The 23,722-nt window shown below is 41.3% G+C and overlaps 6 protein-coding genes across 6 annotated transcripts in view; 1 reads left to right on the top strand and 5 right to left on the bottom strand.

The window, feature by feature from the left end:
* Nucleotides 1-839: 839 nt before the first annotated feature.
* LOC108571347 lies at nucleotides 840-6,111 on the bottom strand. The gene is made up of 5 exons (XM_017933364.1): nucleotides 5,848-6,111; nucleotides 5,521-5,656; nucleotides 4,378-4,604; nucleotides 3,484-3,676; nucleotides 840-882 (listed from the first exon to the last, which is right to left on the bottom strand). The coding sequence occupies exons 1-5, from the start codon at nucleotides 5,942-5,944 to the stop codon at nucleotides 840-842; spliced, it is 696 nt and encodes a 231-aa protein (XP_017788853.1). The 5' UTR covers nucleotides 5,945-6,111.
* A 929-nt stretch (nucleotides 6,112-7,040) lies between these two features.
* Nucleotides 7,041-12,239, bottom strand: LOC108571258. Its single transcript, XM_017933258.1, has 3 exons — nucleotides 12,018-12,239; nucleotides 11,611-11,815; nucleotides 7,041-7,060 (listed from the first exon to the last, which is right to left on the bottom strand). Exons 1-3 carry the CDS (start codon nucleotides 12,237-12,239, stop codon nucleotides 7,041-7,043), a joined length of 447 nt encoding a protein of 148 aa, XP_017788747.1.
* Nucleotides 12,240-12,961: 722 nt separating this feature from the next.
* On the bottom strand, nucleotides 12,962-14,604 carry LOC108571342 (splicing factor 3B subunit 4). The gene is made up of 4 exons (XM_017933359.1): nucleotides 14,544-14,604; nucleotides 14,228-14,311; nucleotides 13,882-14,156; nucleotides 12,962-13,810 (listed from the first exon to the last, which is right to left on the bottom strand). Exons 1-4 carry the CDS (start codon nucleotides 14,575-14,577, stop codon nucleotides 12,962-12,964), a joined length of 1,242 nt encoding a protein of 413 aa, XP_017788848.1. The 5' UTR covers nucleotides 14,578-14,604.
* A 257-nt stretch (nucleotides 14,605-14,861) lies between these two features.
* On the bottom strand, nucleotides 14,862-15,596 carry LOC108571357 (biogenesis of lysosome-related organelles complex 1 subunit 1). The gene is made up of 4 exons (XM_017933374.1): nucleotides 15,391-15,596; nucleotides 15,258-15,330; nucleotides 14,969-15,186; nucleotides 14,862-14,911 (listed from the first exon to the last, which is right to left on the bottom strand). Exons 1-4 carry the CDS (start codon nucleotides 15,449-15,451, stop codon nucleotides 14,874-14,876), a joined length of 390 nt encoding a protein of 129 aa, XP_017788863.1. The 5' UTR covers nucleotides 15,452-15,596; the 3' UTR covers nucleotides 14,862-14,873.
* Nucleotides 15,597-16,386: 790 nt separating this feature from the next.
* LOC108571336 (protein AF-9) lies at nucleotides 16,387-18,908 on the top strand. The gene is made up of 3 exons (XM_017933352.1): nucleotides 16,387-16,540; nucleotides 16,624-16,892; nucleotides 16,965-18,908. The coding sequence occupies exons 1-3, from the start codon at nucleotides 16,402-16,404 to the stop codon at nucleotides 18,768-18,770; spliced, it is 2,214 nt and encodes a 737-aa protein (XP_017788841.1). The 5' UTR covers nucleotides 16,387-16,401; the 3' UTR covers nucleotides 18,771-18,908.
* A 3,537-nt stretch (nucleotides 18,909-22,445) lies between these two features.
* LOC108571279 (tropomyosin-1) overlaps nucleotides 22,446-23,722 on the bottom strand; it is a 6,117-nt gene continuing 4,840 nt past the window's right edge. Inside the window, exon 7 of the mRNA XM_017933280.1 lies at nucleotides 22,446-22,856. Within this exon, the coding sequence (XP_017788769.1) occupies nucleotides 22,774-22,856 (83 nt within the window). The 3' untranslated portion in view covers nucleotides 22,446-22,773. The remainder of the gene's footprint in view (nucleotides 22,857-23,722) is intronic.

Below are 23,722 nucleotides of genomic sequence, written 5' to 3'. Positions count from 1 at the left end.
TACCCCGGTCACACGTGTGCCCCAAGGATGACTAATTATAATCGAAACAACCGAAGCACCTGGTTTTTCGACGATGCGAGACAGGCAGGACGGAATTCGAATAACAGTCACGGCTCCGATGGTTAGTCATACCGTTCGAAACAAAAGATTTCAAGTAGTTGTTTGCCCAAAAGTGTCCCTTGACGAGCCTCGTCATGCATTCGATGACACTTGAAGCCACCACTGTCGGAGAGTCCCACGAGTTTCTCCGGATCCATTCCACGCCATCCATCACTTTGGACAAACACGGAGAATGTTCGATTTGAAGGAGAGACTGTGGAGAAGAATTGTACAAATATTTGAGAATTTTTCAAAGTGACGAATTTCCAAGATTTTAAGAACAACAAGAATAAACGAACGGATCTAAGAAATTTGGTAGATTGAAAAGGGAAGATCGTACATGCCTAGATAACAAGACACGAAAGTTGTTCAACACTGTACACGACAAAAATCTCTTCTAATACAGACTCGTTCGGCCTGTCGACGGCAGTTATCTCCTGCACGGCCAGCTTCTATTTATATTTTACGTTCGTTAGTCGATCAGGGGTATACGATTAAGGCAGAAAGTATCCGTGTGCGTGTTTCGAACACATTCGATGCCAATTTAACTTCAACTTAGCCGTTCGAACACGTAATCCAACTGTCTACGTATATAATAAATTACGGGATAATTATAAAAAAAAAAAAGGAAACTTACCTATTTCGTTTAATCTAGCGATAACGTGAAAAAAAGTGCGACGAAATGAGACGTTCCTCCATCTCGAATATTTCCAAAATTGTAAACGAATAAAACTGATCCTTTACTCCACGCTGCCGACGATGTACGGGTTCGTCTTCAAGAACCTGTAAATATAGAACTAGTTGAACGAAATCCGTTCACAATTGATAAATCTATGAAGTTTGCGTGGCGCTCGACAACGGCGGCCGCACGTTCGACGCCGCGCCGCTCCAAAAATATCCACCGATAAACAGGCAAGGCGAGGCAGCAGAAATGCGTTCACCAAAATGTACACTCTCCCCTCTGTGCTTATCGAGCGCGTCCCTTATCCCTCTAATTTACCTCGATTTTCTCTGTGCCACACGGTGTGCCTTCGAACGGCGATAAAGAAAAGTCCCTACCGTCGCATCGCGTCGCGTCGCGTTATCCTCGTGACAAGGTAACGTCATTACAAGCAGATAGAAACGCGCCCACATTAAGATCCCCGGACCGTGTGAAACACGAAGAAATCGGGAAAGGAACGCGATCGTGCGGTCCCCTCTTCTCTCCTCTCCTATCCTTTCCACGCTCGAAATACACACTCGGAAGAGGCGAGAGATAAAGAAGGAGGAAAGGAAGCAACACGTCGATCGAAGGTGTATAAGAAAGTGGAAGGCGAGGACATTACCGAACTCGAAAACCCACTTAACCGTTCCAGAGGCCCCTGGCAAGATTAGAGGGTAGAGAGACCCAAGACAGGCTGTTGGGCCTTGAGAAGGACCCATCGCTATCTGTATTTCGACACAAGACCCCTCTCGAAAGAGCCGCAGGCAGACCCCTCTTTGATAAGAGGGGCAGTTGTGCGTGGCTTTTAGCGAGCCGCGACAAAACCGGCTGAAATCGGTCGGCTCAGAAAACGAAGAGGGAAACTGCTAGGCAGAGATAATAAAAAGTGCATCGGAGAGGAAGTGCTGACAGGCTGGCTGAGTGTGTGCGCGGAAAGCTAAGTGGCTGCTGGTTCGATGCAACTTCGATTCGATGAAATTCTCCTTTTTTCCGATCGGAAAGGAAACATTGTTCGTTGGAAAACGAATCATATTCTTAGTTCGTTGAATTCCAAATCGAAACATTCGTATTTTACTTCTCTTCTTTTTTGGAATCTATCGAATTTCTCATCGATATCTTCGAAGATTATTTATTTATTTTTACGGGAAGATTTCCTAACAGATTGCACAAGAATAGGTAGACACTACAGGTAATACAAGAGATACTAACGGACGCAAATTCAAAATGAGAAACGTACAAGACTGTCGATATGTGTTACGAAGGAGTGAGTAGAAAAATTGAAAACATTTGACGTTTGATGTGTATCTCCGAGGCAAGAAATTGGTGCATAAACATTGATTAATTGCAATAGCTGAGTACAGCGAATGGTACCGTTAATAACCTTAAGAAGAAACAAAATATGACAATTATCGCAATTTTTCGGGTGTTTGGGTAGACGTATGATAAGGGGAACAACGTTCTGCAGTATATAGTAGCTTTTTTACTAGTCGATTGTTTATCGAGAGGTATTGACAAACGAGTTGAGACACGTTGCACGTGGCTAGCTTATCAGATCCACAATGAAGGGACTCGTTGTACGTGTGGTATTAATATCGGTAATATTTCAAGTCTGAACTGTCCAACTAAGCCGATAATCTCGGTTAACGCAGGCAGTCGCGACTTTCGACGCGTGAGTACTCAATTGACCGTGGCATCGGCTACTATCGTTGTGCACCAGAGACACGGTTGCAGTTTTGTAGCGTCGTGAACGGTGATTGTTAACGGGTCGCCGAGTTAATATTAGCACAAGGTTTTTCTTCATCACGCACGTACTGCTTTCCAATGGGCAATTTTTTCATGCCTTTTCGAACGGCATTGCAACTATAGAATGAAAACACGTGACACCGTTTTAAATAAAGCCTAGCTCGCCTTCGGACGCCTGCTTTCGTTCGCACCTCTTCTTCTTCTTCTTCTTCTTCTTCTTCTTCTTTTTCCTCTTCCTTTCCTATCGACGCCTATTGTCTCGCCGCGCGATAGAAACGCGGAAAGCTCGTTTCCGTGGTCTTCGATAACCACGAAATTCGAAATGGTCGCGAGAGGAGGATCGATTCCAGGATGAAAAGAGAGAGGCTGTGGTATGCCAGCGAGCAATGCCAAACAATTACAATTACCGACTTACATATGAATGTTGTTCCCTTAACAAAGAACCGAAGGAATTCTTGGCGGTGTGTCAAGAATTGCGGCGAAAATACGAGAATATTTCACCGTTACGTTCGAATGAAAGAAAGAGGAAATATAATTTCTCGGAGGGGAAAAATAAACGATCGAAACGATTAAATATTCCTCATTTTATAAGTCACGAGTTATAAAAAGCGTGAAACAAAAAAGAAAAGAAAAAACAAAGAAGAAGAAGAAGAAGGAACATAGGTTTCTGGCTGTACGTCAAAGGTTCATTCGCGAAACACCCGTGTATATGTACACCAAGTGTACGTGGTTGGCATCGTAAAACGTGTGTTTTATTGAAAACCTTCTTACACACACACAGCAATGGTGTGTTTTCCTTGGTGGTAAAAGCGAACCGGTAAAAAAAGTCCTCACGTGAGATCTGACACCTTACCAGAAGGCACACACCAGCAGGGAGTTTCTCTCCTCCGGTGGAGAGGCGAAGTTTACGGTAGTGGAGATAATAAAAATTCACAGACCTTGTAATAACGTAGCAAGCTGCTAGGACCGATATCAGGGCAGCGATCGCTAAGACCAGGGCTGCGACGTGGAGCGACTTCACGCGACTCTGAGGAAACTGATCCGACGATTCCCGACCTCCGGCAATCGGGCCTGGATCCAGCTGAATCGATCCCATTATATCTCGACTAGGCGACATCCCGTTAAAGGAACCTTTATACATGAAATATTTTTCAACAATTTATTTCGCTTTTTTCATCCTGCATTAATCGTCTCGATCTTAAATCTCGCGCAACGAAAGATTTTATTCGACGGTGGATTTGAACTGAAAGTTACTAGATCCAATATTACCGCAACGACTGGACGTTAGAATTGGCTCGATACCAGACGAATTTCAAATGAAACTAGTTTCCTCGCATACTTGGAATGCCTGAACATCTTTAATGCTTCTAGATCAAACGAATACTTTTATCCATATATAACTCGAGACTTATCGAGTGTACTCTCTCTGTCGAATAATATCTTCTTCCTTTGAATACTGAATTAATACAAGAAACGTTCATTTTCGTTGTAATCTCAAGATACAAGTACACATTGGCTTGATCCCAGATAAATCCCGAGCAAATCTAATACCCGTCTCTAACACTCGGAATTGTCAATATCATAATTCACAGAACGGGTGACAGTTTTACCATTCGGGAGACGCGATAAAACGACACCTAAATATAATCGTTACATCGTTCGATTTCTCAATCAGTCCTCGTAACATCGTTACGATTCAATTCAATTGTAACTTGGATAGAGAGCGACGAAGAGGGGGAAGAGGCGCTCGTGCTTCAAATTAATTAAGCAATCAAAGTGTTAAATGCTTCATAGATCGTTGTGTTAAGCCGTTTTCAGAATGGTCTATTTACCAGCATAGTCTAACGTTGTCGGCTTGACAGTGTCAGCCCTCTCTTTGTCGTGGACCCACGTGGACACGTTCACGTGGTGATCGGCGTTACAGTAGTCGTGGCTGTCGCAACACTTCAATCTGACCCAGGGTATACGGATCCGGGCGTTCGACGATCGGTCCACGTTGTCGCTCAACTTCGATCTCGTGACCCAGGACTTTGTCTCGCAAAACAATGGCGTGCCACCCCTGAGCAATAGCAATACGCGACGTTCACAACGATAAAACAGGCTCTCTCTGGTTCGATAAAGTTCCGTGACCCCGGCTGATACGCGGGATTTAAATAACCATTTTGCGCGATTTACTGCCGCGAGATTTCAATATTCCAACAGACATACGGATAGATAGACAGACAGACAAACAGAGAGAGAGAGAGAGAGAGAGAGAGAGAGAGAGAGAGAGAAAGGAATCGATAGCTCGTTCTCGCGAAGTATCGTCGAGGAATTTGATAGAAAAGGGGGTCACTTTCGGTTGTTTACGAATATTCACCTTATCTCTGCTAAAAATTAATATTTCTTTCTTTTTGTCTCTGTTGGTCGTCCGGTAATTGATACCGCGCTATCTCTCGATAACTGTTCTTCTTTTTTTTTTCGCTTGCCTTCTTCTTCGAGAATTTAATTGGAAGTAATAAAAACTTGTTAGCTAGTCGAACACGTTCGACGTGATTTCGACAGTCTCGTCAATTCAGCTGCGAGAGGAATTCTCGTGAAAATTTCTGTCTAATTATCTCGTCAAGGTTATCTGCTTGCCGTAGAGCAGGAGAGTCTCGCTGAATTTATAGCGGTTCGTCAATCGTATGTATCCGGCGAATTAAATCGTTTTCGAAGCGAAATTCGTACCGTTGGAATTTATTGTCCAATAAGAGGGAAAGGTTAGAGGTTGGACGAATTTTTAAACCGCTACCGTCGTAGATACCGGAATCTTGTATAAAACGTAAATTCCATTGTCGAATCTGATTTTTTTCGTTTTTTAATAGCGAACGTAAGCAGATTCACCAAACCAGTTCTCTGTTTTCTCCAACTTGTCGATCGATAAACAACGCAAGAATGGTAGAAAAAAAAAAAACAAGCGTTTGGTTAACTTTTTATGGAAAAATCATACGAACTCTGTGCATCCTCTCGTCGTTGTGCTATCTCCTTGGTCACTGCTCAGTATTAATTCGGTGTAACAGGAGGATTTCGTCTTGCAAGTGTCCACGCCAGCTTCTTTGCACGTTTTACTCGTGCACACGCATTTTCTACCTGTGAAAATCCGCAAATCCATTCATCTTGATTACTCTACGTTCGTATACGTACCACACACACACGCACACACATATATCGATAGGTCAGAAGATAGCGTATGTCGTGTTTCGGAACGATTAGTTTCCATAAAAAATCGATAGTAGTGACATTCTCGCGATGCGTCAGAGAGAGACTCGAGCAGAACTTACCTTCGATTAGTTGCAGGCCGCTCGACAGAAATATCAGGCACAGTAGGAAGAAACGTATGCAGATTGGCGGTTGGATGTTCGATCGATTGAAATGCATAGCCTTCGGTTGGAAAATCGAACACTCGTTAGAATCACGAGGGCTCTCGATAAACGAAAAGAATCACTGGTACCCGGCGACGAACAGTCAGGGACAATTTCATTGATAAGGAGGAGAGGCCGACGGTGAACCAGCTATCTGCACGAGAGCCACTTGAAACGTATGCAGAAGACAGGAATATATATTATCATCTTGAATGGTTAGCCTGTTACTAAACGCGCAGGGACGATCTCGATAAAAACAACACGATTAAACGGCCAAAGAAACCTCACGCACACACTTGGCTATCTTATATTCACGTGGAATTATTCGGTACGATCTCTTCTCCACTTGACCAATCCGAATCAACCGTGTTTCTTCAATTTTTCCCTCTATCTTTTTTCCTTTTTTTTCTCCTCGTCGATCGATGCAATTGTCGATTACGTTGAGATAATGCAAAAGAAAAAAAGAAGAAGAAGAAATGGGAAGAAAAAAAGAAGAAAATAAAGCAGAAGAATGATTATTTAATGTTTAGTTTTGCCAGTTGGAATATCTCGAGTCACTTTAGTGGTTGAATGTGTTCCAAGGAGACGCGAGGTTCGGTCTCTCTTTCTCTTCCTCGAGGGGAAGCTTCACTCCGTGAGCCAATCGTAATCGAACGCAGAATCACGGCGCCGCGACGAGTCGCGACTGACAGCGAGACGTCGCGAAAACACGGCGTGTTATCGGCGTAAAGGACTATTTGAAAATGTCTGAAGGAAGCTCGAAGAAGAAACTGTTACCCGCGTGGGCTCCTCTAATTTTAGTACCTCCCACTGGAAGAGAAACGTGTCCTTCTCTTTCTTCTTGCTTCACCACCGCACGTCAGCTATGCTCAGTTTCCACCTCTTCTCTCTCTGTACGTCTATCTTTTTCACTCTTCTTTGCACCGCGCCACGAATTTACTTGTACATACATATATTCTAATTTTAATTCCGTCATCGGTGACATTACTTGGCGAGCGTGGCCTCTCGTCTTCGGTGGCGACGCATAATTACGATTAAAACGTCTGCTAGCCACCTCTTCCTTTCCTTTCACCAACGTACAAATCAAAAATTTTTCCACCGATCCAACGGTATCAGGTCGTCCCGTAAGTTCCTGTCGAATTTTATCGTTTAAATCGATATGTCCAGCATACCTTTAAATTTTATTTAAAAGAAAACGTCAGCGCCTTCTCATTCCACAACATTTTCCTATTTTTTTTTTTTTTTTGGATTTCGATTAAAATGTTTTTCGCTTTCGGCACGAACTTATCGGATCACCTGATAGTTTTAAGTTCCTCGCGGATAAATGTTACGTTCGACGGTAGACCGATTCAAATTCAAAATGTGATTAAATTCGTCGACAACGTTGCACAGAGAATTTTAACAGATAATCAGATTTGTGAAAATTGATCTTCTTTAAGATTCGAAAATTTACGCCGATAAATTAGCATTCGATTTTTTCTCTTCGTCGCAACCAACCTGTTTTCTGTCTCGGTAATAGAAACAGGCTCTCGTAAATAGGGAAGCGAAGCCAGTTGTTCCCTCAGATAACGTATCTCACCGCGTTGAAATAAGAATAGTGGTCGCAAGACGCGAGCCAGAGAAACTGAGGCGCCGTTGTAATTAGGGCTGGGTGTACATTTATCGGTGCAATTAGTTGCTTTTGTCGGCTCGCCTCGCCGGGTTTTTACGTTTTCTCACCGCTACGGCAGCGGATCGTTTCGCGTTGGCGATTTATTCGCGCTTTCGTTGGATTTTGTCTGTCTTCTTGCCTGATCACGGCCTCTTTTAAAGCCGATTTATTGAAACAACAACGAGGATTCGTGTGTACACGCAGTTGACGCAGCCGACACAGCCTCGCGAACGACTTCCAGATGGAGGAGCCTCCTCTTTTGCAGCCAACCAACCGTGAAACCGCCGCGTTACAATGCGGAATTGCAACTTTTGTCGGCGATCGCTTTTATTTAACTGTACCGACCGATCACACCATCGACATTCCAACAATTTATCTCTAATTAATCGCGAATTTTTTTTCGCGGAATTTCTAGCAAAGATTTTTTCGAGCCGGAGAAATTTCTGACGTGCTTTAAAGGAAAGTGAAGAATTATTTTCGTCGATCGTGTCTACGTTTCACTGGATAAATTTTCGTCGTTCTGTTTATACATAGCTCAAAGCAGAGAACGTCTCAAAGAATTCCAGTAGCTTGGCTGTTTTTCTCTTTTTTATTAAAGCTTTCGTTGCCTCGAAAAGTCCCCTAAATTTGGCCGATTTATTGGAACAATAACGTCTAGACAGCGCGCAAGTGTTTGTATCTTTCTCTGATATATTTCAAACCATCCAGATGCGACCTATCTTCGAGTCCTCGTTAACGAACAGTGAAATGGGAAAAAGGACTTGGGAAAAAGTGAAAGAGACTCGAAATAAAACGTCTCGTTCACTTCAACGTACATTTAATCCTTAAAACTTCAGTCCTACAGTTCTACAACACACTTTACTCTCAACATTATCAATTCTCGCAATCACAACGAAACATCCTTCGTAATTTCGAACAATGTCTCAACACAGTGCATACTATTTCCCTCCGTGCTCGTCGTTCTTTCTCATCGTTCGTCTAGCGATCGAGGATTAAACACAGAACGAGAGGGGTTAAAGTGGTGCAGCGAAGGAGAGAAAAGGGAAAAAATTGTTCAGGTTCGAGCGACGTTTAAAACGTCTCAATCGTGGTCACTGGCATCCACTAGGAGGATAGCAGACGAGAGTTTAATTCCCCGGTTGGTTTCCTGTCCATGCAACATTAAGCAGAGCCCCGCTGGTTGCACATTTCTTTATCGTCATCCGTCGAGTGACAGTAAAAGCTGGCCTGGGTTATCGGAATGACACTTCGTTACAGTCGAACGAGGTCGCCGCCGCGGCCGTCTCTGCTCTCCCTTGGCTACTTCTTATTGCGCGACGCGGATCAAGTGTTCGCCGTAAAAAGATTTACAGGGAGCACAAAGATTTCTTTCACATGGCTAATTTATCGAAACGTATATACGTTTCAAGATCGGTTCGCAATAGAACGGGGATTCTGAACGAGGTGAGCAGTAGGCAATTTAAATTCCTCCACTTACCCGTACATACGTACGTTATCCTCTTATATTCGACAAGGTATACGTACATACACGCGATAATCTTACGTTAATTACAAAACAGTTGGGCTGATTTTTTTTAAATAACAATACTTTTCTTCCGGTACACAGAGTAGGCTAATTAAACGAACGACTTAATCGTGAGAATTGCAGTTTCTCAGGTGTAAATCTGTTTGGGTGTTTTTATTCAATGGTCGATTTGCATGCGTCTTGAACAGGCGTACCGTAGCGTGGGATTCGTGGAGAAATTAGAAGAGAGGAGAGAAAAGAAAAAGGAACAAGAAGGTTTTCCGTGAATATTATTAAAAGCAACGCATCGAGATCGTTTTATTTTATCAGAATTTTTTCACCCGGTAAACGACTGCTTATGATAATCAGACAGTGGTTTCCATTGGCGTCCTACGCGGCTAATTAACAATCACACTTGTGCGCAAAATGTCAAACGTGTTGTACATATCTGTTTTTCTATCTCGCGGTGCATATTAATTATATTTAGCTTCACTCGCCTGTATCTGTCTGTGTAGTGTGTGTATGCGTGTATAATCGATTTAATACGGTTTTCGGGACACTTTGCCCCGATCGATAATATTCTCGCACGAGCCATTATTTCGTATTAAACGCCGTAATCTATCTTGGCGATAAATCACACACACAGTATACTAACGTTCTAACGCTTCGACCGAAAAGAATTTTACAATTTCCTCCAACTTCCTCGAATTGACATGATCACAGCCGGTCATTACGTGAACAGGAAGGAGGTGAAGCTTCATCTTCTACAAATTATTCTCCTCGAACGTCACATCGCGGTCTATAGTTGGAGAACGCTGTCGATTTTATCGTGGAAACTGTACGTGTGTCCCCGAGCTCGCCGGAGATAAACGCGAAAGTTCCTCTTGATTCCTCTCTTCTGGCGAAGATTAACGCGATTAACCGCGTATCAGGGAGATCGATCTCGAGACAGAGACGCGACCAGAGGGCGAATCGGAAGGGAAAAGGAAGACGGAAGAATCGCATCGAAGATAAAAGGGGAAAGACGAAGAGGAACGGCGGGGAGAGATTAAGAGAGATACCCGAAAAGATAGAGAACGTGCACGTCGCCTTGAAGTTGCATTCGCTTGATTGTCCTTTTTAATTAGCCCCCGATCTACCTTGTGGCTAGTCAGGTACATCGAGCAGGCTCGGAACGTGTCTTCTTAATTGTTAATGGGAGTTACGCCCATTCGAGACCTCGAGAACGAGTTTCGATCGGGCTGGCTGCACCGTGCTCTCTGTCGTATGGAAGCAACGCAGAGGGGAACCTCTTCTGTTTCAAAATTCCGAATGCTCGAACGATGTTCAGAAGTGCCAAAACGACTTGGACCTAATCAATTCCGATCTGCGATTTGTACTTTCGAGGCATTATCGTAAATCACCGTTTCCCAATCCTCCTCTCAACTCTTCGTTTCACCAGCCTGCACGCATAAGTGCAATTTTATGTACCTCCCTTGTGTCTTTTTACTCGTGTCCCACGATTGATTGGGAAACGGTGAATTTCTTAATTACAACAGATTCGCAAACATTTTTGCGTCACTCTCTAGAATCTTTGCTATTCCATCTTGAGAGTAGGTTCCGGTCTAGATGAAACGTTCTTTCCGAGGAAAAGTGTGCAAATGGAAAAAGAATTTCGATTCTTTTCATCCTCCAGTCCAGAACCTTCCCTCGAGTCACATTAAACTGATTTTAATTGTCAAATCGATCATTTCCTTCTTCTATGTTCCATTGGATAAATTGCACGTAGTATCCGTTGCATATTAAGTACGGCGCAATAACGATAAAATGCGCCATGTGTGGCGAGACACGAACCCGAGGAGATAGTTGGATCGTCGATCCAAGATGGATCCGGTGTCAAATTGATCATTACGAGGCTGTTGCACATACGGCGTGGCGGCTGTAATCTTCAGCCAAAATGGTTTCTCATTTGTCCAGAATGTTGACCGTGATCACGCAACCACGCTTCAGAAACGCTACCAATTATTATATCCTCAGGGTTAAGAAGAAGAAGAAGAAGAAGAAGAAGAGAGAAAAAAAGGCGTATTTATCGTAAATGTTCTCCGCGTAACATAACGACGTAATGCCTCCGCGATCGAAAGTACTTTACGCGAAAGCGACACACCGGTGTCTTTTAAGAGGTATTACCGTGTAAAACGCCAGACGACGATCCAGAGCCAGGCTCTTTCATCCTTCTTTTGTCGCCGCCCGTAATCGTACGTAGTTAAAACGAAACGATTTCACGCAACGACAGGGGCTGCAATATAAATCAATGCGTGTGTGTGTACCACCGGTTGATTGTTACTGCACCAAATCGAATCTCGGAAAGATCGATTCCGTAATTATTTCGATCGTTTCTCTCCACCCGTCTTTTATCGCGATCGATCCACCGCTTTTACTTTTATCCCGCGGTAGAACAAAGCGCCGGTAACGTCCGTAAGTTTAAAGGTAATAGGACGGTTTCGAAGTCGCGCACGATTCACTTTTATCAAGGCGAAATTATACTTACTGAGATGATTGACGGCAGGCTGAGAGGCGATCACGAACATTTTTCTCTGAGACGGGAAAAATTCCGACGTCGGGATTATACTTATCGATATCTCGTTCTGGTTGCTCCCCGGACGATTTCCGTACTCGTTTCGACGATTCGCGTTGTGAGTTAGTTGCACACCTTGAATATTACGTCTGCAATTACTGACTATATAGCTGGTCACCTGGTTTTACAGAAAAGGAACGAAAAGAGTCTCCCTTAGGAAACAATGCACGATCTTGGTGTAGAAAGAATGAAAGATACCGGATTCTAAGGGAGGCGACATCGAGTGAGGCAACGTTACGTTCAAGCGTCGTTTCATTTACGTAAATCAGGATGATGTTTATACGATTGGACGAGATCAGAGATCGTCAGGGATCACTTACCGAAGATATGATAAAAACAACGAGTAAAGCAATGCCTAGCCAAAAGTACCAGGCTTCCCAAAAGTGTCGTGGAGGCCGTCTTTGTACCAGCAGGCAGCACTGCGAGTTGCAACAACAGTACAGACAATATTTGTCGGGAGTACAAGCGTACGGTTTGATGGTTTCACTGCCCACGCTGCCGTTTCTTAGAATAGCACTACACTCGTAGTATAGACGAGCCATGTCACAAGACGTACATGATTCCCTTGGTTCAGTCGTGACGATAATAGTCGAAACTACTACGAATTTCATTAAAAAGTAGCGAACGAACGAGGCGTCTCGCGGATCGATGGAACCGCATCGAGTCACGAATGATCTAAAAAAATCGCGTTATTTTCAGAATGCATAGCGCCGCCCGGCGCCTCTTAATTCACCACTCCAGACACCTGTTCCCCTTACTTACCAGGTTGGTGACACGCGAGACTACCGCCCGATTCTCATTCACTTTTTCCTCGATTTTTCGCCGCTGAAACCACGCTGAATCCTTTCGACCGCGTCGACGTGCTCGAGGACAACTGTTTCGCCGCTCATTTGTCCGTTCGGTTCAGATATCACTGAACAGGCTAGACTGGACAGGCTTGAAATAATCGATAAAGCGAGCTTAGCGTGTCCTTATTCACACGTGACTCCTGATCGATACGCTAAATGATTGAGTCTGTAACCTTTGAAGAATTTCACGGGGAAATTGCTATTAAAAGTTCTCGTCAACCTTAAGAATAGGAGAAATTTCAGGATGAAATAATTGATTATTTAAATTCCAGAAATTTATTATGAAATCGTCTTATGAAATGCACGTGTTTGTACAAGTAATAATACGTTTATCCAGAATGAAGAGTTCGATTACAGTCGAAATTCTAACGATACACTTGTTAAGTAGCTACAGATACAGAGAAAATAAAGTAATCTCAATATTGATTGGTGTCGTGAGGCGGGGGTGGTGGAGGTGGGCCTCTCGGAGGGAACGGCGGTCGAAATTGAGAGGGTGGTGGCGGTGGTGGACCTCCTTGGGACACTGGAGGAGGCGGTGGATGCCTCCAAGTTGGAGGAGGACGCGGTGGTGGTGGCTGGAATTGTCCAAATTGTGGGGGCGGTGGTGCTCCGGTGGAAGACGGGGGCGGAGGTGGTGGAAATTGACCTTGAGGTGGTCCACTGACACCCCAGTGAGGAGGCGGTGGAGCCATCATTCTTGGAGTGGTTTGTTGAGTTTGAGATGTTGGAACTGGCATTGGAGGCAATGGAGGTGGCATTCCAGGTGGTAGAGGAGGATGTGTGGCCATTGACATTGGTGGTAAAGGAGGTGGAGGAATGCTTGCTGGAGGAAAACCACTGGATGGTGGCGGTGGGACAGGGGGCGGCGGAGGATGACCCATTGGAGGTCCTGGTGTTGATGGTGGAGGTGGGGGTGGTACGACCATTCCATGGTGCATCACGTGATGTTGAGGATGATGGGTGGTTTGATGAGCTGCTGCGTTTGAATTTGGAATATGCGGTGGCGCTAAAGGAGGAGCGTCAGCGAACAATTGATGAGGCCTATCCGCTTGGCTGAGAGGATTTTGCGCGGCTAACAGACGCTCTGCCGCGCTACCGTGTCTCTCCCCTTTAGCGTCGCGTTTAAATGCGTAAGATACAGAGATAGGTCTGTTGCACAGGTATTGGCCGTTCATTGCTTCTATACTTGCATCAGATGCATCAAACGAGGCAAAGTTTATGAAGGCAAAACCCTTTGAGTTTCCTGTCTCTGGATCTCTCATTATCTGGAAGGTAAGTATGTTTTAATGGAGATGGAATGTTGTGAGAATTCTTGTTTACCATGGGGATACATTACCTTTGGTGTTTGGAGAATTACACCAAATGCACTGAAGGTGTCATATAGTAGTTTTTCATCTACCTCTGGATCAAGATTACCAATAAAGATGTTAGCACCTACATCCAGGTTCTTTTGATGAGCACTTGCTTTATTTACCCTTATTGGTTTTCCATACAGTTTTATCATATTCATTATCTTAATAGCGTAGTCTGCATCTTCTTCTCCCATGAATTCTACAAACCCGTAACCCTGATGCATTTGAGTCACCCTATCTTTAGGCATGTGGACATTGACTGAAAAAAATTACAAAGGAGGTTAATTAGATGTTTCAAGCGAGGATGTACAATAATTAATTAGTACATACCCACTGGTCCTGACTGGACAAACAGTTCCCACATGAGGGACTCTGTAACTTTGTCATCCAGCCCACCCACGTATATCGTGGCATCTAAAGATACCGATAATTGTTTAATTTCGAATATCAAGTATCGTTAAATTTTTAAAAACATTTCTAAACATTGATAATCTACAAAGTGTTTATGTACACATAACCTAACGTAACGGAATATTTCCAGGCTCGGTATATTATAAAAAATTGGTGACAGACACGATTATTCTATATGCTAAAATTAACGAAAAATATTATAATATTATAATACGTATTTTAAATACAAAGTTACCTTGATTTCGTTCAGCTATAGGACCAGCTGCCATGATTGCCACTTAATTTTCTAGTTTCATACTTCAAACGTACGCCGCGTTCGTTTAAGTTGGCAACCCTGATATCCAAAAATATTACTAGACTAAATACACCACTTAACTGCGCTGTCAAGTATTGTCAATTTTAAATGTTAAACAAATGAACTCTCAACGTTAAAAAACACGATTTATTTACTTCAACACATAATAATACAAACATAAAACAACATTAAAATATGCAACAATTTTAATAATCCGTATTCTCATGATAATTTAAGTAAGATTGTAATTAAGTATATGTTCTTGAACATTTAGGTAGTAGTACTGGCCCCTTGAGTCTCTTGGGTTGCTGAAATAAATACATAGATTAATTTGTTTTCTTTGCAAGACACAATTGATTCCTTACCTTTGTACGAATATTCCAAGGCAGTTGCTATAGTCCTCATATCTCCTTCAATGCTGCGTGCCCAATTCTCAGCATCGCCAATTTCTTTCAAAGCACTGGAAAAAGCTTCCACCAAATTCAGCCAAGATTGTGTCTGTTTTGCAAAATTTGTTGCACTGTGCTGCAATTGTTTTGCTTCTGCATCTAGCTTCTTTTGATTCAAATATGCTTGTGCCACTCTGCACAGATTATCCGTTTGATAAAGAATTAAATTGTACCTGCTCCATTTTAAGGAACATTCACTACTCACCCCACGTTTAAATGATCAACCAAAGCTTGTGTTAAGTTACTTGCAGCTTGTACAGCCTCTTTTCGCTTTTGTTCTGTCAAAATAATATTTATTACTTTCATCCATGATTTTAGACAGTTGATATCATTATTACCTTGTCTTTCTTTCCTTGCTACTTGTTTGCTTTGATGTTCTTTTACAATAGTAGACAGCATCTTTGTAAGCAAATGTAGGGATTTGTGACACTATAATATCAGCAGGTTACATTTACAGTAAATACTAGATCTATTCCACCTTACAGATTCGTAAGATCTACCTATTTTAAACGTGATTTCTATCGTTCCTAACGAACCTACTCGGGATTAATTATTCCCTATCGGCGTGTTTATTGATTTCAAGAAAAGATACATATCAATCTGCTAATTTGAATGTTACGGTTCTTGTGAATTCTGCTTAAAACACTGCACTACTGACCTATGTTTTAAAAATGACTTAGGAATTGATAGAGTTCGAATGTTTCGAGTAATAAACGACGCTTAAATATTGCAGAACACTGTGTTCTAATAATAAACAATGTATCATCTGTTCAATCCAGGATTGGACAAAATTGTACAAAAGCAAGAATTGAGATTGGCATTCTTCGGCGAGGAATAGTGTTTGCCAGTAGATGGCGGTACATTTGAGCTTTTTTAACTTCTAGTATACGGAGTAACGAGTATGGCGACTAGTTCTGGTTGGTGTAAAGTTTACCTGTTGATAATCGAATCGGATTTGGCTTAAAGAAAGTTTACCGAATTATCGCAACTAGAACGAGGCGAATCGCCTCCAGCAAACTCCTCGTTTAACACAACATTCTGCTCTAATGAGGTGGTCAACACTTTCATACAAAACAAGTGTAACCAAACGATGTACCAGAATCTCAAGAGTACGAAAATTAGGAAAGAAGTGTTGTCATTACTTATACATCTAGCATAAGTTGCTGGACAATGGTTTACAACGTCACAAATGCTTTGTGAAGGACCTGATAGTTAAGGTTTCGTCAGGGTTTTCATTCACGTGTACCGAGATAAATAAAAATGTAATGTAATTGTTGTGTTTACCCGCATAATTAGCTCCCTCTGTTTTTTCTTTGAAAAAGAGAGTTTCAAAAATTTCGTATGAGAGAATGGCAATTCGCATTACATTAGAATGTGGGCACGCATCAATGTTACGTACGCGTACCACCCCTCAGGGTTATACTCATGACTGGGAAGTATTTGTGCGTGGTATTGACAATGCTGATATTCACCACTATGTTGAAAAAGGTAAATATGCAGTTAGATGGAACCATGTTGAATTTTTGGACAAAGGATGAATATCATCTGACACATCCTCCTTTAAATTCCAGTGGTTTTTCAATTACATGAAACATTCTCAAAACCAAAGAGGGTCTTAAAAGAGCCACCATTTGTGATAAAGGAGTCTGGTTATGCTGGTTTTGAGATTCCAATTCATATTTATTTAAAAAACAAGGATGAAGGTACCAAAAAGATAGAAATTTTATACGACCTTAACTTACAATCAAGTGGTCCTGCAATCACAAATGTTATAAGGCATACAGAGATAATTAATAACCCTTCGGATGAATTCAGAAGGAAATTATTAAAGGGCGGAGGTGTAAGTATATCTAATCTTACTTGTTCCCAGGTCCCAATACCGATACACAGCTGATAGACATTGTATGATTAGGTTCTTGTGTCCAGTTCTGAAAATTCAGCTGAGAAGAGTGAAACCAAAATTTCAACTATGGTTGGTAAACCAAAGTTGAGTGGGAGTGATTCAAAGAAGCACAAAAATGTCGAGTCGAAAACCTCAAACTCTTTTGCCGAATTGTTTGGCACTCCCTTGAAACCCACAAAAGTCTCTCAGGACACCAAGAAGCCTGCACAGCCCGAAAAGTCATCCGCATCCAAATCCCTAGTTACCCCAGACAAGCCTGACAAGGTTGACAAGACAAAGCTCAAAGATAGTCCCCATAAGGATAGTAAAAAGGAGAAACTAGACGACAAGAAGGATAAAAAAGTGAAAGATCAGTCTAAGGAGAAAAATCGAAGCAAAGAGAAATCAAAAAGGCCCCCTAGTCCCGGGAATAAAAGTCATTCAAGTCCCTCTAACAAAAGACCCCCGTCACCTCCTTCAGTCCCTGTAAAAAGACCTCCTAGTCCTTCTCTTCCTCAGGCAAAGAGATCGGCGTCGCCAAAATCTAAAGAGAAAGAATTGAAAAAGATAGCCGTAGAGAAAGAGAAGGACAAGGGTAAAGAAAAAGACAAGGTGAAAGATAGTTCGAAAAATGTAGCCGATTCTTCGAAGAGCGAGAAGAAGAAGGACAAGAAGAAGCATAAGGAGGACAGGGATAAGGAGCGAAAGGATAAATACAAGGAGGGTGAACGATCAGCTTCGAAGGAAACGGTGAAAATCAACGAGAAGAAGAACGAGAAGGCGGAGAAATCCGAGAAGGAGAAGGGCCAAGAGTACAAATCGGCGAAGGACGGTAGAAAGTCGCCGAAACCTCCTAAGGAGAGTGAGAAACCAAAGGAAGAAAAGTTGATAAAGACAGATAAGTCCGAGAAGACGGAGAAGTCGGACAAAACGAAGGACGGCAAGAGTGAGAAGGACAGGCAAAAGCACAAGCACAAAAAGAGGGAGAAGAAGGACAAACGTGACAGTAGTAAAGACAGGGACAAGAAGGAGAAACGCGACAGGATAAAATCGTCTACAGAGAAGCAAAATAATGTGCCTAACGTTTCAGTAGCTAATCCCCTTTCTACCCTTTTGGCGGAAATGCCAGAGAGGGATAGTAGCGATTCAGCGCCATCGGTAGATGACGATTCCTTCTCCGAATCAAAATTAGTGCCTACTATTAAGAAAGAGGTGGAGAACCTGACTGTATCTACGCCTCCTACAGAAATGGCGAAACCACTTTCGCCTGCGATGCCGGCAGAAATTAAGAAGGAAAAAGTCGATCGGAGCAAGAGGGAGAAACCTAAGGGGAACAAAGGTGAGGAGAAGGAAACACGAAAGAGGAAACGGAGAAGTGATAGCAAAGGTGAGGACGATCATGTGGTGAAGAGAGAGAAGGACAGAGGTCATTCTGCGTCTCCACCTTTGGAACCGGTTTCCTCGAGTCAATCACCGGTCGTTGTTGACCAGGAAGCGGTCCATATGAAGGATAAGGAGGATCGCGGTGCCACGGAACAAACAGTCGACAAGGGTGCCGAAGCGGAAGTGGAACAAGTGGCGCCAGATTCGACGAACAGTACTTTGGTTGATTCAGACATGGGAGAACCACCGGTGTTCTCCGAGGACTATGTGTCACAGTTGAAGGACTTGCAACAGAAGATAATGACCCTGCAGGATAACCAAGAGTTGCAGCGAGTTGTACAGGTGATCGCGGAAACTGGTCAATACGAGATCACGAAGAAGACGTTCGACTTTGATCTATGCGCCCTAGATCGTAGAACGGTGCAACGACTACAGCAGTTCTTCGCGTCGTGACCGTCTGTAGCTTAAATCATGACAACCCTTTATTACATATTATTATTCTATGTATTAAGTCATTAAGTTATTTCAGCTTACGAGAGATTCCTTCACGTTACTATTAAAGAAGAAGAGGGAAAAAAAGTAATAACACGACCCCAGGAGAAAAATATGTAGATAAAGGTATCCTCGATAGGAAAGAGAGAAACACAGAGAGAAAGAGTCCAACTTTTATCTGGGTGTACAATCGAGACTTTCTTATACACTGTATCAGTTTTGGTTTTTTTTCTTTTTCTTTTTTTTAATTTATCTCACCGTACACGTATATCTTTCATCGATTGTATCCACGAGAAGCGTGCATAAATTATGCATGGTGGATAATTCTCTGAGTACGATATCGTTTGAAAAGAAAAGAGAGAAAAAAAAAACAGTCCAGATCCTTCTCATACTCGTTTACTCGAGATCAGCTTATTTTCTTACATTTTTACATGTTTCCAGCACTTGTTATTTTTACATTATTTTGTATATAGGTGATATGATTAAATCTGTATAAAGCACAGATTGGGAACTTGTATATTGTATCGTCGTGTAACATAGGAAAATTTTTACCGTTTCTCTGGGGGAACATTTCGGGGTCTGTGTGGTCTACAGTGCATTTATTCACGATTATGTATGTAGACACGGTATATATAAATTGATAAATAAATAAATGTATGTACATACATATTTATTTACTTATTTATACGTTTATATGTATGTGATTTCTTGTATGATAAAATATATGTATAGAGAAAAAAAAAAGAAAGGAAGATTATGTTGACTTTTTATGGTAATCGGGGTAATCGTTCGAGGATTTTGTGCATCACATTGCCTTGTAACATAGATATATTCTTGATATCTCGCGGAGAATTTAACGTAGGTTCATCTGCCTGAACCGAGGACACCTATTATATTTATTCATATTTTCATACGCGTCGTGATTAATATAAGAGGCGAACTACACGATCATTTGGTAATTTCTATTCGTCAATAATGGTCATCGACAAATTTCTTCTTCTTCGTTTCCTTTTTTTTTTTTTCTTTTCGAACTACACGATCATTTGGTAATTTCTATTCGTCAATAATGGTCATCGACAAATTTCTTCTTCTTCGTTTCCTTTTTTTTTTTCTTTTTCTCTTTTCGACACGCGGTCAATATCAGCGTTATCTTTCGTTTACTTGTACAGAGTATATTGTAAGTATTAAGCTGAATTAGATGTAAGTTTCCAAGAGGGATAACTAACATCGATATACTTTAGTAGAAGAAAAAGAAAAATCAGCAAATCTGCACTGTTTCTCTTTTTTTCTTCTCTTCTTCAGATTCTTCCTAATAGATTTTTCATCAAGAATTCGTTTCTTCGATACGTATCAATGTTTTATCCCTCTTAATTATCTCACGATACATTGCATTTGCGTTTAAATCCAGTGGAGAAAGAAAAAGAAAGCGTATAATATTACTTCGTTTCACGAATACAGCACGTACCTGTGTCATGTTTTTTCGTCTTGTCCTGGGGGGCCTGTACCGCGCAAATTACACCGATAAACATAAGAAATCTGGTTCGTATTGTTGTGTGTGAATGTGTCTCTGAACCATCGGGAAGAAAAAGTGTTCTTTTCTCTTTTACCGTTGCTCTCCTGTCCGTTGTCGGTATTTGTGTAAAAGAAAAAAAGAGAGAGAAGAAACACGAGGGAATTTTTGTCACAGAGAGCGGTCATGATGTTGCGTGCAATTGATACACCAAATAGTCTAATGTTTTTTGATATAACATTATCATTAGGTAAACGAACGTTGTACATTAGATATATACCGTGGTAGTTTGTATAGTTTTTGCAGTACGTTATTTATTGTACTAGAGGAAGCAACGTCCGGAATGTCTCGATAAAACGAGCAAAAGGTACTGCGATACCGATACACTTGTTTGCTGGTTTTCCCGACACACGGACGACGCGTTGCCAAAACTGTAATAACATTAATTTTTCTTAATGTTACAAGTGACGAAGAGATGAATTCGAGACCGAGAATTACGGTCGCAAAGGTCTTCAGAGAGAGAAAAACAAAATCGAGCTGATTTGTCATTCGTGAAATTTAGGATTAACTAATGTTTTTCCTTCGATCCGTACTGTGTGCATCATTACGAACGATTATTTCTTTCTTTCTTCTTTTCTTATTTTCTCGGTTTTACTCGTTTCTATTTTTGGAAATCTTATTTATCAGTTATCGATCAGAGAAATTCGTTTTTCCTTTTTCTTTTATAGCAAAGGGCATTATTAGAAACCGCAGGCTAACCGTGTACCCTGTTGTTAGATTTAAATCATCGGTACATCATTTTTGCATTGTTGATTAATTAGCCGATTTTAACCGGTCATTCGAACCAGATGAATCATTTTAGAAAAGCGTACTACTGTTTTTTCTTTTTCTACTTTTTGTTTTTTTTCTTTCTTTGTTAGTTGAGAATCATCGGGAGTTTAGAACCTCGTTTCTCGTGGAGGATATTTTATTTCGTTTTCGGTATCGTTGATAGACTTTTAATAATTATCGCGTTCGAGTGGCCTAGCGTTAATGTGTGCATGCCACTTTTTCTCATTCGAATAACGAATATGTTACGACGTGGTACGCAGTTTTAGCAACGATTACATTTTATGAGAGAGAGAGAGTGAGAGAGTGAGCGAACGAGCGAGCGAGCGAGCGAGAGATAGATTTTCTAGCGAAATATTTGCATCGTCACATTCGTTGTTTTTCCATTGTTACAGATTTTTCATACATATATTATATACATATATATGATGTCCGTGTTTTGGATGTGTGTGCTATTTTTTCTCTTCTTTTTTGTTTTCTTGTAGATACTATTCATGTTTTACAGACAAGATTGTATATTCTTTTTTGTTCGTTGCATGCTTGAGTTTTAATTAGACGTTAAGTTTCTGTGGGATGTCGTACGTGTCGCGGACAGGTGCGTATTATTCGTCGGAGATGAGAAGGAAAGAGAGGACCGATCGCGGGAGAGAATACACGCGATCGTGAAACCACCCTTGAGATAGACTAGAAAGAGATTGTATAAATGAAAAGAGGAAAATAAAAAGATACACGGAAGAAGACTAATGCACAATGAACCGCGAAAAATCACGACGGATCTACCAGCTGTATATAGTAGATAAGGAAAATATCGTGCATATAACTAATAATCCTGACTTTCGAATGATATAGTACAAGAGCAGCACTTCTGAATTGATATGCCATTCGGTGTACATTTATACGTTCGGTGTACATTTAATAAGTACCTTTGGTGACTAATAAACATCTCATATAATTGTGCCTCTATAAAGAAAACAAACACACACACACACACATAAAATATGCCACGATACCGTTTAAACGAAACAAAAATGAGAAAAGGAGAAAAAGAAGAAGAAGAAACACACGTATTATTCCTGAAAGAGACATAATAAAAAAAAAAAAAAAATCGACAGATGTCGATATTTTTTTTCTTTCTTCTTTCTTTTCCATTTCGATGCATTTCTTCAATTTGAAATACTCGACCACCTCTCGCCGATAAACGACCGTATGTAACATGGAATAGAAACGAAGTATGATTTTGTTAAAGGTAGAAGTAGTAGTGGTATGTCGAAATTCGGAAAATCTACCAAAAAAGCCCTTTAAATTAGTAACGCATACCACATTACAGCAGTTTATTGGGTCTTGTGTAATATTTCGTACAACAGTGTAACAGAGTAAAATTTCCTTACGGATCTCCATACATTGGACCATCTTCGTCGCGGTAACGTCGCAGTAAACAATTTGATAAATAATATTCCTTCGACGAATCTTTATCCTCACAGCATGTGCATCGTGTTCGTTTGATAATCACAACGCGCAACGATCGGTCGTGTGTTTTAGAGGCCCGTTTTACGCATAACATCATAGTTCCATCCCCACGCATGGCATTGTAATTATAATAAGAAGCATAGAAGGACGAGAAAACTTTTAGTATCCAGCCAATTCGGCGAACGTCGAGTCCATTTCGTCGGCGAGGGATTTGTATCTGTCCTTGTTGATGCCCAATTCGTCTGGAAATATGCATTAGAACAATCAGTATACGCAACGTCTCTCCTCCGCCAACAATATTTTACCGCTAATTTTATTTACAATCTAATCAATAATAATCCTACGTCATTTCTACTTGATTGTCTTTTTTTTTTTTCTTTTTTCTGGTTTATCACACCGGTTGCCCGGTAAACGTTTTCTCTCTGTTTCATTATCTGTTTTCTCTTTGTAAAAAAAAAAGTTTCTCCCGTTTACCGGTCAAGCACGATGATTCAGACTACGATTTATTTTAATGAGCCTAGGTCACTGGTTTAAGAATTAATTGTGAACGTAGAATCGATGGTTCGTTCCGTTCGGCTATAGAAGGAATGTTAACCCCTAGGCAAAAGAAAAAACTGAAAAATACGGGAAACGCTAAGAGTGGAGAGAGAAAAACAGAGGCAGCACACATAGTAGCCTGATTGAAAATCTAGCATATGACGTAGAACGTGGTGTATGCCAGTGTTTTTGTTCGTACGGTTTTGAAAATTGTAGTACATACAAAAAGATACGTGTGACAAGCAAAACAAGTAGCGCTTAGTGAAGCAGTAATTACTTTGTTATCGTTGCGTGAGAAAATTACATACTTTACTTCTCCTACGTATGTTTCGTAATTTCTTCCTTTCTCGCGTACTTTTCGTTCTGTTTTTTCTTTGATTTGGTAAAAAATGTAATTTTCCACGGATGGTTAATCACTTTTTAGCTCGAAGCATGCAAGAATCGTGAGGTGTGGTATACCTTTGCACGAGTGTAAGGCAAACAGTTTTGCGAGGGGTTGGCAAATGTACCTGACGTACGACGGCCCACATAAACGTGCGAAGCTTTTCTTTCGAAAAATTCGATTTTATTT

Source organism: Habropoda laboriosa, unplaced genomic scaffold (assembly GCF_001263275.1).
Source record: "Habropoda laboriosa isolate 0110345459 unplaced genomic scaffold, ASM126327v1 scaffold57, whole genome shotgun sequence".
Taxonomy (NCBI): domain Eukaryota; kingdom Metazoa; phylum Arthropoda; class Insecta; order Hymenoptera; family Apidae; genus Habropoda; species Habropoda laboriosa.
This window is presented reverse-complemented; position numbering and strand designations above follow the sequence as displayed.